Source organism: Dendrobates tinctorius, unplaced genomic scaffold (assembly GCF_039654945.1).
Source record: "Dendrobates tinctorius isolate UK_male_01 unplaced genomic scaffold, ASM3965494v1 ptg000322l, whole genome shotgun sequence".
Classification (NCBI taxonomy): Eukaryota; Metazoa; Chordata; class Amphibia; order Anura; family Dendrobatidae; genus Dendrobates; species Dendrobates tinctorius.
Genome location: NW_027361989.1, coordinates 3,564,602 through 3,581,842, shown reverse-complemented (window position 1 = coordinate 3,581,842; position 17,241 = coordinate 3,564,602). Strand labels below are relative to the sequence as shown.

Here is a 17,241-nt window from a genome sequence, read left to right as displayed (position 1 = left end):
GTCAACCTATGTGTCATCAGGGTAAGGTGTGACAAAATCCTTGGAAACCCAAGCATGGTTCATTTTAATGAAGGTTAGATCATCCACATTTTGAGTCGACAGACGGGTCCTTTTTTCTGTCAGGATTGATCCAGCAGCACTGAAGACTCTTTCCGATAGCACACTTGCAGCTGGGCAAGCGAGCTCCTGTAAGGCATATTGTGCCAATTCAGGCCAGGTGTCCAGTTTAGCTGCCCAATAGTCAAATGGGAATGACCTGTGAGGGAGAACATCAATATGGGAGGAAAAGTAGTTTGTAACCATAGTTGACAAGTGCTGTCTCCTGTCACTTTCAATTGATGCAGTATTACCAGTCGTGTGAGCGGGACTTGAAAAATCAGTCCACAACATGGTCATGAAACCCCTGTCTCCAACGCCACTTCTGATGTGTGCACCACCAACACCTCTTCCAAGTTGCCCCCGGCCCCTACGGCTCGTGTGACAACAATCACCGCTGCTGTGTGCTGGGACTGCCTCAACCAACCGGTTTACCAGAGTTGCTTGTTTGTTAGCCAATATTAGGTCAAGGTTCTCCTGTGGCATGATGTTTTGGAATTTGCCTTTATAGGGTGGATTCAGGATGCTGGCCAACCAGTAGTCATCATCGTTCATCATTTTGGCAATGCGTGGGTCCCTTTTTAGGATCTGCAAGGCATAATCTGACATGTGGGCCAATGTTCCCGGTGTCAGTGATGCACTGCGAGTGCTGGGTGGATGAGCACTTTCAGGCAAATCCCCATCCCTCCAGTCACGCACAAACCCAGTACCAGACCTTGCCACGCCAACATTTTCTCTTGCCCCATGAGAAGCATCCTCCTCCCCTAAATAATCATCCCCTTCATCATCCTCCTCTTCTTCCTCCACCTCGTCCACGACAGTTCCCTGAACAGACAATGGCTGACTGTCATCAAGGCTTCCCTCCTCCTCTTCCTCATCATCCTTGGCTGCAGACGCCTGCTCCTTGATGTCCGTCAAAGTTTGCATGAGCAGACACATAAGTGGGATGCTCATGCTTATGATGGCGTCGTCTGCGCTTACCAGCCGTGTGCATTCCTCAAAACATTGAAGGACTTTACCGAAGTCTTTCAGCTTCGACCACTGCACACTTGTCAACTCCATGTCTGCCCTCAAAGTGCCTGCCCTTGTATCCTCCCACAAATGCATTACGGCCTGTCACTGTTCGCACAGCCGCTCAACCATGTGCAGGGTGGAGTTCCACGTTGTTGCAACGTCGATAATGAGGCGGTGGTTGGGAAGGTGGAGCAATCGCTGCAGCTTCTGCATACGACTGGAGTGTACTGGCGAACGGCAGATGTGCGAGCACAGTCTTCGAACCTTATGGAGCAGGGCTGTTAACTCCGGATAATTAGTGAGGAAGCACTGCACCACCAGGTTCAAGGTGTGAGCCAGGCAAGGTATGTGTCTGAGTTTTGAAAGGGCTACGGCTGCCACAAAATTCAAAAATCTGGCCGTTATCACTAACTACCTTGCCTGCCTCAAGATGTAGACTGCCCAGCCATGACTCAGTTTGTCACTGAAAGTAGTCGGCCAGTACCTCCGATGTGTGTCTGTCGCCCAAACACATCATCTGCAACACAGCCTGCTGACGCTTTCCACTAGCTTATCAATAGAGGGACACATCGTGTGCACCACTGTCAGCTGCGGATGCAGTGCTCGTGCAACTGCGCTCTGTGGACGAGCTTTCGCTTCTGGAGGAGGAGGAGGAGGGGGGTCGAACGCCTACAGCCAACTGTTTCCTATACCATGGGCTAGACAGCACTGTGCCATCACAGCTGTCCCCTGTGGACCCTGCATCCACCACAATAACCCAGTGCGCAGTGATGGACACGTAACAGCCCTGGCCATGCCTACTAGACCATGCATCAGTTGTGAGGTGCACCTTTCCACTCACTGATTGCTTGAGTGCATGGACAATGCGGTCTTTCACATGAAGGTGGAGGGCTGGGATGGCTTTGCGAGAAAAGAAGTGGCGACTGGGTAGGTCATAGCGTGGTACTGCGTAGGCCATGAGTTCACGGAAAGCTGCGCTTTCAACCAACCGATAGGGCAAAATCTCTAACGAGATTAGTTTGGCAATGTGGGCGTTCAAACCCTGTGTACGCGGATGAGAGGATGGGTACTTTCTTGTCCTACTCATAGTCTCTGGTAGGGTGAGCTGGACTTGAGAGCTGCATATGGTGGAACTAGCGGTGGACATGGCGGACTGAGAGAGGGTTGATGATGGTGATGGAGTTGGTGTTCTTTCTGATGGCCTAGATTCAGTCTTTCGTTGTAATAACAGTGTGATTCCCTGACTGATTTGCCCTTGCGACGACAACTCAACATTTGCTGCTGGTGGTGTGCTAACCGGTGGACTTACAGTGGGGGAAACAATGTAGCGTTGCTGACTACCTTCCTTGGGAGCAGTAGCACATGTGGTACGTGAGTTTTGGTAGTCCGTCCATGCTTGCAAGTGCATGGTGGTTAAATGTCTTAGCATGCAACTGGTATTCAAATTTCTCAGATTTTTCCCTCAGTTAAAGGTCTTTGCGCACTTCTTACAGATAACCTTTGCCTGATCATTAGGATTTTGTTCAAAAAAGTGCCACACTGCACTCTTCCTACTATGGAAGACATTTTGAGGCCTTGCACGCTGTGCTATTTTGACCGTCTGGCCAAGCTGTCCTGCAACTCTTTTGGTTTTTGTAACCCGTTTTTGGACTGCTCCAGGCCTGCCAGATAACAACTGTTGCAATGTTGATGCCTGCTACGGATGCTCCTCCTCCTCCTCCTCTTCTGAGCGATTGGCAGCGGCACCCTCTACCCCCAGTGGATGCCAATCTGGGTCAACAACTGGGTCATCCATCACCTCCTCTTCAATGTCATGTGCACCTTCCTCTGTGTCACCGTGTATGGTGGTATAGTATGCGGGAAGGGGCACCTGAGTTTCATCTGGGTCAGATTCTGGCTCAGTACACTGCGAGGACAATGTAGTGCTCTGAAGGAATGTACCAGCAGAATCATCTATCAGTGGCTGTGCATCAGTACACGCCATGTCAGATTCATCTTTGCCTGGGTAATTCACGATTTGACTTGATAACCCAGGCATGGTATGTGAAAACAGTTCCATGGAGTAATCTGTAGTGTGGCCTGCCGCATCCTTCAATTTTGGTTGGGGTGAAGGACACAAGGAAAGGTGTGGTTCATGAACATGAGCCTCCAATGATGATTCAGTGCTTTTATTTTTTAAAACTGCAGAAGAGGAGGCGATAGAACTGGAGGCTGAGTCAGCAATGTAAGCCAAAACTTGTTCTTGAAGCTCCGGCTTTAAAAGCGGTTTACCTACTCCCAGAAAAGGGAGCCTTCGAGGCCTTGTGGAGCCAGATGATGACGCAGGCTCAACACCTCCTGCATTAGGTGCTATTTTGCTTTTGCCACTACCAGCAGATCCACCACCAACACCATCATTACCAGCTGCCAACCCCCGCCCACTTCCACGGACTCTTCCACCACACTTCCTCATTTTTGGGGAAAATGTACCCAAAAAACCACCAACTATATGGTACTGTAAAACAAGGTACAAGGTGTATATAGTAGTGGGGAGAATTGGAATCTCTGTAGACTTCAGGACACAGTTGGATTCTGTCAGGCCCTGTTTATTTTACACCGCAATGTGACAGGCAGATTCTGGATGTTGTAAGAAAGGTGGATAGAGGACTGTGGAGAATTGGAATCTCTCTACACTTCAGGACACAGTTGGATTCTGTCAGGCCCTGTGTCTATAACACCGCAATGTTACCGGCAGAAATTGCCTAGTGTATGACAAACTACAAGGTGTATATAGAATTGGGCAGAATTGTAATCTCCCTAGAGTGTAGGTCTGTAAGAATGGACAAACTCATCAGCTTTTCCTTACAGAGTCACACACTTAGATTCAATTTGGCCGTGATAACAGCCATTACACGGTACTGAGAGAGGAGCGTGCATGTACACCGCTGTACAGTGTATGTAAAATTGTCAAGCTCCGTGTTTTTGTATACGGACTGACACACGCTGTCTCTCTCTAGTTTTGAATGTAATCAAACAGCAAATATACTAAACTGTTTGAAAAACGGACAAAACTATAAGGTGTAGGTTTGTAAGAACGGAACAACTCCTCGACTTTTCCTTACAGAGTCACACACGTAGATAGCTTCAACTTGGCCGTGATATCAGCCGTTACACGGTACTGAGAGAGGAGCGTGCATGTACACCGCTGTGAAAAAACCCAATACCAATGAGTATGGTGGAAGATGATGCTGACAGAGTGCCAAGTAGAAACAATATGTACAGCAACACGTGAAAATAAATAAAAACACCTTTATTGAAATATAAATGGGTGTACACTAAAAATAAATAAATAAAAAGGTATCCCAAATAAATGCGTAATGTTGGATTATAATGACCTACAGCATAGGGTTAAATATATACCCATAAGGCACAAGCTCAAAAATATGAAAAAAGAAAAATAAATAAATATAAATAAAACCTTAATAAAGCCCCCAAAAAGAATTGTGCATACAGTGCACCATGTAATGATAAATATCCAAAAGTTGTATATACACAGTGTACAAAAATTAATAAAAAATAATAATGAACAACAACAGCTGTGCAAACAATGTATAAAATGAGAAGTGAAATAAAAAAAAAAATAAAATAAATGTGTGCTGTGGACAAAAAAGAGACACTGATGGAGTGCCACATGATGTGAAAAGAGAAAAAGAAGAAATGGGAGCTGGAAATAAAAGAAAAATACCTAAAGAGCCGAAGGATGATGCCTGGGGATGCCTGTGAACGCGCCCCGACACGCGTTTCGGAATAGAACTTCCTTCGTCAGTGTATGTAAAATTGTCAAGCTCCGTGTTTTTGTATACGGACTGACACACGCTGTCTCTCTCTAGTTTTGAATGTAATCAAACAGCAAATATACTAAACTGTTTGAAAAACGGACAAAACTATAAGGTGTAGGTCTGTAAGAATTTACAAACTCCTCGCCTTTTCCTTACAGAGTCACACACGTAGATAGCTTCAATTTGGCCGTGATAACAGCCGCTACACGGTACTGAGAGAGGAGTGTGCACGTACACCGCTGTACGGTGTATGTATAATTGTCAAGCTCCGTGTTTTTGTTTTCCGGCTGACACATGCTGTCTCTCTTTAGTTTTGAATGTAATCAAACAGCAAATATACTAAACTGTTTGAAAAACGGACAAAACTATAAGGTGTAGGTCTGTAAGAACGGACAAACTCCTCGACTTTTCCTTACAGAATCAGACACGTAGATAGCTTCAATTTGGCTGTGATAACAGCCAGTACACGGTACTGTGTGAGGAGTGTACACCGCTGTACGGTGTGTGAAAAAATGAACGCTCACTACCTCACCAGGACAAAACAATACAATTTGGATTGCTTTTAAAAAAGCAGTTTGAACACCAGTGTGCACACAGTAATGCAGCTAGCCTTAAAAGGCAGGCTAATCACCACCAGCGCTGCTGCACAAAAGCAAAAATTCTCCCCTTTCACTGCACAGTAACTACAGTGAAAAGTGCTATCAGCAGAAGCGGTTTTTTTTCTTTTTGCCTTCCTAACGCTCTCCCTACAGAATCAGCAGCAGCTCTCCCTATTCTGAGATCAGCATGAGTAACATGGTGGTCGGCGTCCCCGCCCTTTTATACCCCCTGTGACGCCCCACAAAGCAAGCCAATCACTTGCATGCCCTTCTCCAAGATTGTGGTAACCACTGCCTATGTCATCACGTTGCCCACAGTGTCCGGTCTTCCTGATTGGCTGCAAAAGGGTGCTAAAGCATCTTTTGAAACGCGACTTTTGTGCTAAAGTCGCCGACCTCATGGCCGACCTCACGCTAAGGTCAAGTTTCGTTTCATGAAACCCGACTTTGGCGAAAGTCTGCGACTTTTGAATTTTTTCGACCCGTTTCACTCAACTCTACTGTATTGTATTAGCAGCGCTTCTTTCTGGTTCTCTGCCCTTCGGCAGATGATTAGAATGACTGAATCAGCGCAGCTCTTGTATGCGGAGAGACATTGATGCACGAGTCTTTTTGTTTTATTCACCTGTGGGTAATTCCTAGATGAAAGCACCGTCATAATTACATTCTTTTTTGGCATATTTTATATAATGCTTTATGTGACAGATAAAATTACAGCTAATTATTTAGGAAAGGATTTTTTTATAATAATATTTATTATCTCATGGTGGAATATTTTTTTGCAAATTAGCAGAAATGATTTTTTTAGTTTTTATTTGCATACTGTGTTTAATGATGTCTTAGCCTTATTCTTCCTTTCAAATATGGTAGACAATTGCTTAATAATAAATGTTACGTGATATAAAAAAATTGATATTTCTAATAAAATTGCAATTTATGTATAATTTTAGTTCTTGTGTTCTTGGAGCCGTGTGTGTACAAGGTGTACGGAGCGGAGCCCTGTGTGTACGAGGTGTACGGAGCAGAGCCGTGTGTGTACAAGGTGTACGGAATGGAGCCATGTGTACGAGGTCTAAGGAGCGGAGCCGCATGTGTACAAGGTATACGGAGCAGAGCCATGTGTACGAGGTGTACGGAGCGGAGCCACGTGTATAAGAGGTGAACGGAGCAGAGCCGTGTGTGTACGAGGTGAACGGAGCGGAGCTGCGTGTGTACGAGGTGTACGGAGCGGAGCCACGTGTATAAGAGGTGAACGGAGCAGAGCCGTGTGTATACGAGGTGAACGGAGCGGAGCTGCGTGTGTACGAGGTGTAAGGAGCAGAGATGTACGTGTATTATGGCATGGGGGCCCCATTTGAAAGTTCACACCAGGGCCCATAACTTTGTAGTTACGCCACTGTGTACCAGCCCACACCAGAAACACATCAACCATGTACCGGTGGTCCGCACGGAGGTGTCAGGTGGGGGTTTTACACTATAAATATATTTGTTTTCAAAGTCTGGCAAGAACAAATTAGTGAAACTGCAGCATCCGGCGCCCCCATCGCTGTCCCCGTCATCTGGGTGGACCAGCTGCCCCCAGAAGAGAAGGCCTTATGGGACAATATAACATTCAGGCTTTCCTGGATGAATCCAATATAGTCATCTGTTTCAGCAGTGTTTTCCATAGATTTTTTATTGCTTCCAGTCCTGTGATTTGTGGAATTCGTGCGTACAAGCTCCCGACGTCGATCAAAGCCAATTTATAACCCTCCTGCCAATCTATACCGGACACAATTCTCTATAAATCTCCGGTGTCCTTGATGTGAGCAGGTGCTATTCTCAGTAATGGTCTCAGACACCGGTCTATAAATGTAGATAAAGATTCTGTTACTGATCCGACCCCGCACACTATCGGGCGGCCTGGTGGGGGCGCTGAGTCTTTGTGGACTTTAGGAATATAACACCAATGCGGCTTGTGTGGAAATTCAGGGAAGAGTTTCTCTGGTATTTCTTAGACAATCGTCCCTTCTCGATCTGAAATCTTACAGAAGATCTTAGTTGTTCCTTCTCTTTATTTGCGGGATCAGCGCTTGTTCTTAAGGTACTGTCACACTTAGCGATGTACCAGCGATCCCGACCAGCGGTCAGGATCGCTGGTACATCGCTAAATGGTCGATAGTGAGCTGCCACACAGGCAGACCTCACCAGCGACATCGCAGGGGTCGGGGGTCGCTACTTACCTGTCAGATGAGGAGATCCTGATGTCCTCCCACCCGCGTCCACGCTCGTCGCTCGTCTCTCCACAGGAAGCCCAGCAGGAGGCTGACGACGAGAAACGGTCCTGGACGTTTTTGCGCGATCAGCGATAACCAGAGGGGGAGCGGTCGGAGGTAAGTATCAGACACAGCGATATCGCTTAGTGTGACAGGCCCTTTATATGTGCTGCTCTCTGATCGCTGTCTTTCTGCTCCTTACTATATTGTCCATTGCTACTAACACTACATTATTGCCTTTATCGGCTTCTCTAATAACAGGATCTTGGCAGTTTTTATCTCCTTCAGTGCTCGCTGTTCTTTTTTGTTACATTATCTGTTGTTTTAGTACAGCACTGCCTGTGTGTCTTTTACCACTCTGTAAAAAACATAAAAACAATTAACCCGATCAGTAAACACCGGAAATAGAAAAAATGTGAGAATTGCCAAAATTACATATTTATGGATGGCACAATTCCACAAAAAATGCTGTAACGAGCGATCACAATTGTACTAATAAAAACGTTATCTCGTCCTGCAGAAAATAATCCATCATACAGCTCCACCGGAGGAAAATAACAATGTTACGGGTCTCGGGAAATGGAGAAACTACTCCGAAAATTTTTCATTGCAAACCTCAGATTTTTTTCTGCATTAAAAGAATAAAAACTGGACATGTTCGGTGTTGCCGTAATCATAGTGATGAGGAGAATCATATTACATGGTCAATTATACCACAAAATGTACAAAAACAATTCACAAAAAACAATGTCAGAATTGCTTTTTTCACAATTTCACCGCACTTGGAATTTTTTCCTCGTTTTTGAGTACACTATGTGGTAAAATTAAGGGAGTCATTGAAAAGTACAACTCGCCCCGCAAACATCAAGCCCTCATATGTCTATGTGGCCAGAGAGAAAAGAGTTATGGCTCTGGGAAGAAGGGAAGGAAAAATAGAAACAAAAAAACGAAAATGGACCAACCCAAACTGTAAAGTTCTGGACCCGTACCAAACACATAGTGTTCGGTCACAAGGTCCTGAACATGGGTTTCCATGGGAAACCCATGTTACAGTTCGGGTCCAATCCTGTAATAGCATAATAGCATAAAATGACTAATAAACATTATCCTTATGCTTACCTGTCCAGCGACGCGTCCTCCAATCCCGCTGACTCCCGGCCACATCTGCTTCCGCGCATTACCTTCTGGCGGTATTCACTGCACTCGGCAGTCTTCGGCTGTTTCCGGCAGTGTTCGTGTGGTGACGTCAGAGTTCATCCCAGTTCATGGGTCGGGCCATGAAGTGGGGTGAACCCTGACGTCACCACACAAACGTCGCCGACTGAAAATTGCCGAACGGTGGAGTAAATAACCCGGAAGTTAATGAGCGGCCCCCGAAGTAGATGGGCCGGGAGACAGTGAGACAGGAGGACGCGTCGCTGGACCAGTAAGTATAATTATAATGTTTATGATTAATTTTATGCTTTGTTTTACAGCCCCCCGCCCCATCCCATATCTGTAAAGTCCAAGCTCGGGGTTCGGACGCAAGTTCGCGTCATCTCCGGCCCCAAGCTTGAACTTTACAAAAAAACTCGGGTGAAGCCACCGATCCCGATCATCGGGGGGTTCGCCCATCACTAATGGTCACAATTAGAAACTAAATGGATCCGGCAATTAAATCCCTGACATCCCAATGGTGTAAATGAAGTTCTCAGCTTCTCCCCTTTCCTATAGGGGGTTTGGTGGAATTCGTTCTCTACACTCTTTATTACATAGAACAGTTTTCTCTGATCTCAATGTGTCTTATTTGTTTTTATTTCCCCATAATACACCGGTCACAAGATTGCCGATCTGCACTTTACTCTCCGATGGTGACGATCCTCTATGTAACAACCTTGCTGGCATCACTGCATGGCCTCCCATCCCCCGCACACCAACTTACTTTCTGCTTCAAGCCATGCTGTGAATTCTGTCTCTTGCCAGCCCTGTGTTCCGTACTTTCTGCCTCTGCTCTCCTGTATGTTTCCTGTCCATGTGTGTATAGGGGGGGCGGTGCCAGAATTCTCTGGTTCTTATGCAGTCAGGGTGCACCTGTGTAGTCTGTCCCTTACCAATCACCTGGAGCCCTTGACTATTTAGCTCCGTGACACCCACTGAAACATGGCCTGTGCAATGTCTAAACTCAGTTAGCGCCTTGCTGCTGAGCCAGCCAGGCCCTGTTCTGTGTCTTGCCTTCTCTGAAGGCGCTTACTGCGAACTCTTGTGTCTTGGTACCTTGCCTAGCATTTCTCTGTCTGCCTGCCAGGAGGCAGAATATCCTGGCCCTTGAGTCTTGTTCCCAGTGCCTTGTCTGTTCTCTGTCCGCCTGCCAGGAGGCTGAATATCCTGGTCCTTGTGTCTTTGTCTGTGTCTCTGTCTGAACTCAGTCTTACCTTTGTCTATCAGTCTCCCTTTCTCCTTGTCCGTGGCTCCCTTCCTTGCTGTGTCTTTCCTTGTGTCCTCCCTGTCTGTGCATCTGCACTCTCGCACCTTTATCTGTGCATCTGTACTCTAGCCGCTCTGTCTGCACGGCTCCTGCTGCCGCTGCAGAACGTCTTGCTGCAGCTTCTCTCCACAGACCTTGTGGTTCAGCTTTGCTCCATTCCTGCTGCCACTGCAGAACCTCTTGCTGCAGCTTCCCTCCACAGACCTTGTGGTTCAGCTTTGCTCCATTCCTGCTGCTGCTGCAGAACCCCTTGCTGCAGCTTCTCTCCACAGACCTTGTGGTTCTGCTTTGCTCCAGTCCTGCTGCCGCTGCAGAACCTCTTGCTGCAGCTTCTCTCCACAGACCTTGTGGTTCTGCTTTGCTCCATTCCTGCTGCGGAACCTCTTGATGCAGCTTCTCTCCACAGACCTTGTGGTTCAGCTTTGCTCCATTCCTGCTGCCACTGCAGAACCTCTTGCTGCAGCTTCCCTCCACAGACCTTGTGGTTCAGCTTTGCTCCATTCCTGCTGCTGCTGCAGAACCCCTTGGTGCAGCTTCTCTCCACAGACCTTGTGGTTCTGCTTTGCTCCAGTCCTGCTGCCGCTGCAGAACCTCTTGCTGCAGCTTCTCTCCACAGACCTTGTGGTTCTGCTTTGCTCCATTCCTGCTGCGGAACCTCTTGATGCAGCTTCTCTCCACAGACCTTGTGGTTCAGCTTTGCTCCACTCCTGCTGCCGCTGCAGAACCTCTTGCTGCAGCTTCCCTCCACAGACCTTGTGGTTCAGCTTTGCTCCATTCCTGCTGCTGCTGCAGAACACCTTGCTGCAGCTTCTCTCCACAGACCTTGTGGTTCTGCTTTGCTCCAGTCCTGCTGCCGCTGCAGAACCTCTTGCTGCAGCTTCTCTCCACAGACCTTGTGGTTCTGCTTTGCTCCATTCCTGCTGCGGAACCTCTTGATGCAGCTTCTCTCCACAGACCTTGTGGTTCAGCTTTGCTCAACTCCTGCTGCCGCTGCAGAACCTCTTTCTGCAGCTTCTCTCTCCACTCCTGCCTTCACCTGCACCTCCTGTGTGAACAGGTCCAAACCTGTTCCTTCTTATTTCACTCTTGCCTGCCTGCATCCATACCTGCACCTCCTGTGTGAACAGGTCCAAACCTGTTCCTTCATATTCCACGCCTGCCTGCATCCATACCTGCACCTCCTGTGTGAACAGGTCCAAACCCGTTCCTTCATATTCCACGCCTGCCTGCATCCATACCTGCACCTCCTGTGTGAACAGGTCAAAACCTGTTCCTTCATATTCCACTCCTGCCTGCCTGCATCCATACCTGCACCTGCTGTGTGAACAGGTCCCTACCTGTTCCTTCTCAAGCCGTGCCCGCCTGTCCTGTGTCTCAAGCCGTGCCCGCCTGTCCTGTGTCTCAAGCCGTGCCCGCCTGTCCTGTGTCTCAAGCCGTGCCCGCCTGTACTGTGTCTCAATCCGTGCCCGCCTGTACTGTGTCTCCAAGCCACGCCTGCTTGCCCTGTATCTGTCGTACCTTCTTGCCCTGTGTCTCAGTCTGCCTGTCAGTCACATCTGTCCAAGTGACTTGTCTCCAAGTGGGATCAGCAGCCACAGCCAGACACCACCCTGGAGTGGCACCCGACAGCTATCTGCCGCACAAGCCTGAGCTCACCATCAGAGGCTCCAGTGAAGACCAAGGTAGCTGTCGCAGTCACGCCCCTTCCAGGGTAGTCTGGTCTGTGGCACAGTGGGGCCACAACCCCCGGTTCGCGCCATTCAGCCAAGGCGCGAGCGTGACACTCTAGACATCCGGACAGTCAGGAGCATTGGATCCCATCTGTGTCTCCCCACTATTCTAACAATGGACGCTCTCTCCGCGATCATTTCCTCCTCTATACGGTTATTACGGGGAATGACGCTGTGATGATGTTAGCGTGGGTGGTCAGGAGCGGGAGCTCCGAGAGTGGACCCTCTGGACCGTGGCACCGAGGGACCCCGGGCGAGCTGCCAGGTGGAACCGACCCCTATACAGGGACCGTTAGAAGCAGGCCCAGGGGTTCGAGTACCACGGTAGCCGGTACCGAGAGGGGCGGCTCAGGATGGACCGGAGTAAGACTGAGACTGGAGTAGGACGGCAGGAGCACTGAAGACAGGACTGGAGTAGGACGGCAGGAACACTGAAGGCAGGACTGGAGTAGGACTGCAGGAACACTGAAGGCAGGACTGGAGTAGGACGGCAGGAACACAAGGCAGGACTGGAGTAGGACGGCAGGAACACTGAAGGCAGGACTGGAGTAGGACGGCAGGAACACAAGGCAGGACTGGAGTAGGACGACAGGAACACTGAAGGCAGGACTGGAGTAGGTAACCAGGAACACGGGTAGCAGGACTGAGAAGCTGCTGTGAGGAGCAGCCGAGACAGGAACTGCAGGAGCAGAGAGTGCACGATGGAGCGAGGCCAGAGTGTCAGGAAACACAACGATCAGGCGCCTCCCTCAGGGGGAAGCGGCCTGATATGGACCCGTCTGGTCAGCCATTGGTCCAAAGGTGCTTCCGGGTCAGGGCACAGCCGGAGCATAAGAAGCAGGAAGGAGGCGCGGCCGCGGCCTATGGCGCATGCGCATAGCATGCAGGGAAGGCATCGGTCGCGGGCCTGTCTCAGGTGACCGCCGCGGCCGTCGGGTGGAGAGAGGCTGCGGCGTGGGAGCGGAGGGCGACTGCGGCGTGGGAGCGGAGGCCGGGTGAGTATGGCGGAGCGGTGTAACAGTACCCCCTCCCCTAAGCCGCCCCCCCCCCGGAGATTAACAAGAAACCTCTTGAGGATACGGGGAGCATTAATATTCTCCCGAGGCTCCCAGGATCTCTCCTCAGGACCAAAGCCCTTCCAATCAACGAGAAAGAAAGTCCTACCTCTAACCCTTTTCACAGCGAGGATGTCCTGCACTTCAAAAACGTTGTCGGCACCCACCGGCTGAGGACCAAGATCAAGCGAGGAATGGAAACGATTCAGCACCACAGGCTTCAGGAGAGAGACGTGAAAGGTGTTCGGGATCCGGAGCGAAGCAGGCAACCTCAATTTGTAGGCAACTTCGTTAATACATCCCAGAATTTCAAACGGACCGATGTAGCGTGGACCCAACTTGTAGGAGGGCAGTTTTAGTCGGACGAATTTGGAGGAGAGCCAGACCTTGTCGCCAACACGATACGGAGGAGAATCCAACCTCTTTTTGTCTGCATAGTTCTTCATCTGATCAGCGGATCTCTTGAGTGATGTGTTGGTCTCAGCCCAAATCTTAGAAAATTCCGAGGACAAGGCATTGGCCGCGGGTACCTCAGAGGCAGGGGTTATCGGAAGAGGGACACCAGGATGTCTGCCAAAAACAATGAAAAACGGAGACTTGACCGAAGACTCACCAGCATGGTTGTTATAAGCGAACTCTGCCCAGGGGAGTAAGTTGACCCAATCGTTCTGGTGGGCGTTAGAGAAGTGGCGTAAGTATCCCGTAAGCGTCTGGTTGGTACGCTCTACTTGTCCGTTGGACTGTGGATGGTAGGCCGAGGAGAAGTCGAGGGAAACGTTCATAAGCTTACAAAGCGAATGCCAGAACTTGGAGGTAAACTGAACCCCTCGGTCAGACACAATGCGTCGAGGTAGTCCATGAAGCCTGAAGACTTGATGAATGAAGATCTCGGCCAGCTCTGGCGCTGAGGGAAGACCGGGCAGAGGGATGAAGTGAGCCATCTTGGAAAAACGATCCACCACCACCAGAATGACTGAGCAGCCCGCAGAGCAGGGTAGGTCGGTGATGAAATCCATGGCGATGTTCTCCCAAGGAACCGTAGGGACAGGCAACGGAAGCAACAAGCCAGACGGAGATCTCCGTGGCACCTTGTTCTTTGCACAGGATGGACAAGAAGCCACAAAGTCGAGTACATCTTGGCGAAGTGAGGGCCACCAGTAGTGACGTTTGATAAGGTCAAGGGTCTTCTTAGTTCCGGCATGGCCGGCCAGTTTGGAGGAGTGCCCCCATAGAAGAACCTTTTGCTTGAGATTCTCTGGCACAAGCGTCTTGCCAGGCGGAGGAGTAAGCCAGTTCACTGGAGCCACGGTGATGATCCTAGTGGGATCAATGATATGTGACGGTTCCTCCGTGGATTCGTGTGGTTGGAAGACCCTGGACAGGGCGTCGGCTTTGGAATTCTTGTTGCCGGGACGGAATCGGAGCTCGAAATCAAATCGGGCAAAAAATAAAGACCATCTGGCCTGGCGAGGGTTTAGTCTCTGGGCAGACTGGAGATAGGCCAGATTCTTGTGGTCCGAGAAGATGACAAAAGGATGGACAGCTCCTTCCAGGAGGTGGCGCCATTCCTCCAAGGCCAACTTGATGGCCAAAAGTTCCCGGTCACCGATCGAGTAGTTACACTCGGATGGAGAAAAGGCCTTCGAGAAGAAGCCACAAGGGTGCAGGCGACCGGAGGCGGTTCTCTGGGACAGCACCGCCCCGGCACCAGTCGAGGAAGCGTCCACCTCGAGTACAAAAGGTCGATCGCTCTCAGGGCGATGCAGGACCGGAGCCGTGGAGAAAGCCCGTTTTAGGGACAGAAAGGCCTCCTCTGCCTCAGGAGACCAATCCTTGGAAGTAGACCCTTTACGGGTGAGCACAGAAATGGGTCTTGTGATCGCGGAGAAGTGGGAGACAAATTGCCGGTAATAGTTGGCGAACCCGAGGAATCGTTGTATCGCCTTTAATCCGACGGGGCGAGGCCATTTGAGGATGGCAGACAACTTCTCGGGATCCATCTTTAGACCAGCGTCGGAGATAATGTATCCCAGAAATGGCAGAGAGGTCTGTTCGAAGAGACATTTCTCGATCTTTGCATACAGACGGTTCTCCCGAAGACGCTGAAGCACCAGGCGGACACTTTTTCTGTGGGACGAGAGGTCCGGCGAGAAGACGAGGATGTCGTCTAAGTACACGACCACACAGGAGTACAAGAGATCCCGGAAGATCTCGTTGACGAACTCTTGAAAGACTGCAGGAGCATTGCAAAGACCGAAGGGCATGACCAGGTACTCGTAATGGCCATCTCGAGTGTTGAAAGCGGTCTTCCACTCGTCACCTGCACGGATACGGACCAGATTGTAGGCTCCTCTGAGGTCCAGCTTGGTAAAGACCCGAGCCCCTCTGAGACGGTCAAACAGTTCCGGAATGAGTGGAAGAGGGTACCTGTTCTTGATGGTAATCTCATTCAAGCCCCTATAGTCAATGCATGGTCGTAGAGTCCCGTCCTTCTTTTTGACGAAGAAGAACCCGGCTCCCGCGGGCGAAGAGGATTTCCGTATAAAGCCTTTGGCGAGGTTCTCTCGGACGTACTCGGACATGGCGGTGGTCTCCGCGGGAGACAGAGGGTAGATTCTGCCCCTTGGGGGGGTTGAAGCAGAAACAAGTTCAATTGGGCAGTCAAACGGCCGGTGTGGAGGGAGGACCTCCGCTTCCTTCTTATCAAAAACATCGGCGTAGGAGCTGTAAGCGGGAGGAAGACCCGGGAGGTCTGGAGGTGACCGTGGAGCGGCCGCCAGGCGGACAGGAGTCAGACAGCGAGCTTGGCACGGGTGCCCCCAGCGGAGTATCTCCCCAGAAGACCAGTCGAGAACAGGCTGATGAGTTCTTAACCATGGAAGACCAAGTAGAATGGCGTGAGAGAGCTTAGGTAAAACGTAAAAGGCTATCTTCTCTCGATGTAAGGCTCCGATTTGCAATTCCACCTCTTCAGTGACCAAGGTGACGGTCACCTGTAGCGGTTTGCCATCCACGGTGGCAATCTGAATTGGGTTAGATAGAGTGACTACAGGAATTTGGTATTTGTCTACCTCTTCCGGCCGAATGAAGTTACCCGCTGAGCCCGAATCCACGTAGGCCACCTCGGAACCACGCCTCCCTCCTGAAACCAAAAGCACAGAAATCGTAAGGGGTTGAGAGGAATCATCATCATCACCTAGGAAGGCCTCTCTTACCTGACCTAGGTGGAGTCGTTTCCCTGTCTCTTAGGACAGGTGCGGATATAGTGTGACGAATGACCGCAATAGAGGCACAGACCTTGTGCCCGTCTCTCTCTCTGACGTAACTCGGCCAACCTGAGATGATCTATCTGCATGGGCTCACCCGAAGAAAGGGAAGAAGATCCGACTGAACGTGAGCTGGCCGACTGAGTGAAAGGAGAAACTGACCTGGAGGAGCGCCTGTCTCTCACTGACTCCCGAGCGCGCTCCAGGAAGCGCAGGTCAATGCGGGTAGCCAGCGAGATAAGGTCCTCTAAGGTGGACGGGGTATCTCGACCAGCGAGTTCATCCTTTATTTTACTAGAAAGACCGCGCCAGAATGCCCCCACCAAAGCTGCGTTATTCCAGCCGAGCTCAGAGGAAATAGTGCGAAAGCGAATAGCGTACTGTGCGACCGTGAGAGAGCCCTGGTGTAAGTTAAAGAGTGACTCAGTGAGAGAGGCTAACCGGCCCGGCTCATCGAAAACCTTACGAAAAGTATCCAGGAAAACCGGGAGACTCGAAACGACCGGGTCGTCACGTTCCCAGAGCGGGTTTACCCAAGAAAGGGCCTCTCCCTCCAGATGGGACATGATGAAGGCCACTTTGGCCCGGTCCGAGGGACATTGCTGCGGCAGCCATTCAAAGTGGAGACTACACTGATTTAAGAACCCCCTACAGAGCTTGGGATCCCCGGTGAAACGAGGAGGCTTGGCGAGGCGGGGAGTCGGAGGAGCAGCAGACGCAGGGGGAGGAGTCGGCACTGCAGCGGCAGCCTGGAGGGCCGACAAGCGACTATCAAAGGAGGCCATGTAGGACAAAATGTGGGTTTGAGTATCTTGCTGCTGACCCAGCTCCTGTTGGAGACTGGCCAGCTGAGTGGCATTTCCAGGATCGGCCACCTGTAAGGCCGACAAACGGGTGTCCATCAACTTCATGATTGACATAATGCGCCCCTGATTCTCCCGTAG

The 17,241-nt window shown here is 50.1% G+C and overlaps 1 protein-coding gene across 1 annotated transcript in view; it reads right to left on the bottom strand.

Moving 5' to 3' along the window:
- Window positions 1-8,946, bottom strand: part of LOC141074073 (oocyte zinc finger protein XlCOF29-like) — a 32,074-nt gene extending 23,128 nt beyond the window's left edge. The window contains exon 1 of the mRNA XM_073561590.1: window positions 8,902-8,946. Coding sequence (XP_073417691.1) covers window positions 8,902-8,946 — 45 coding nt within the window. The remainder of the gene's footprint in view (window positions 1-8,901) is intronic.
- Window positions 8,947-17,241: the final 8,295 nt, after the last annotated feature.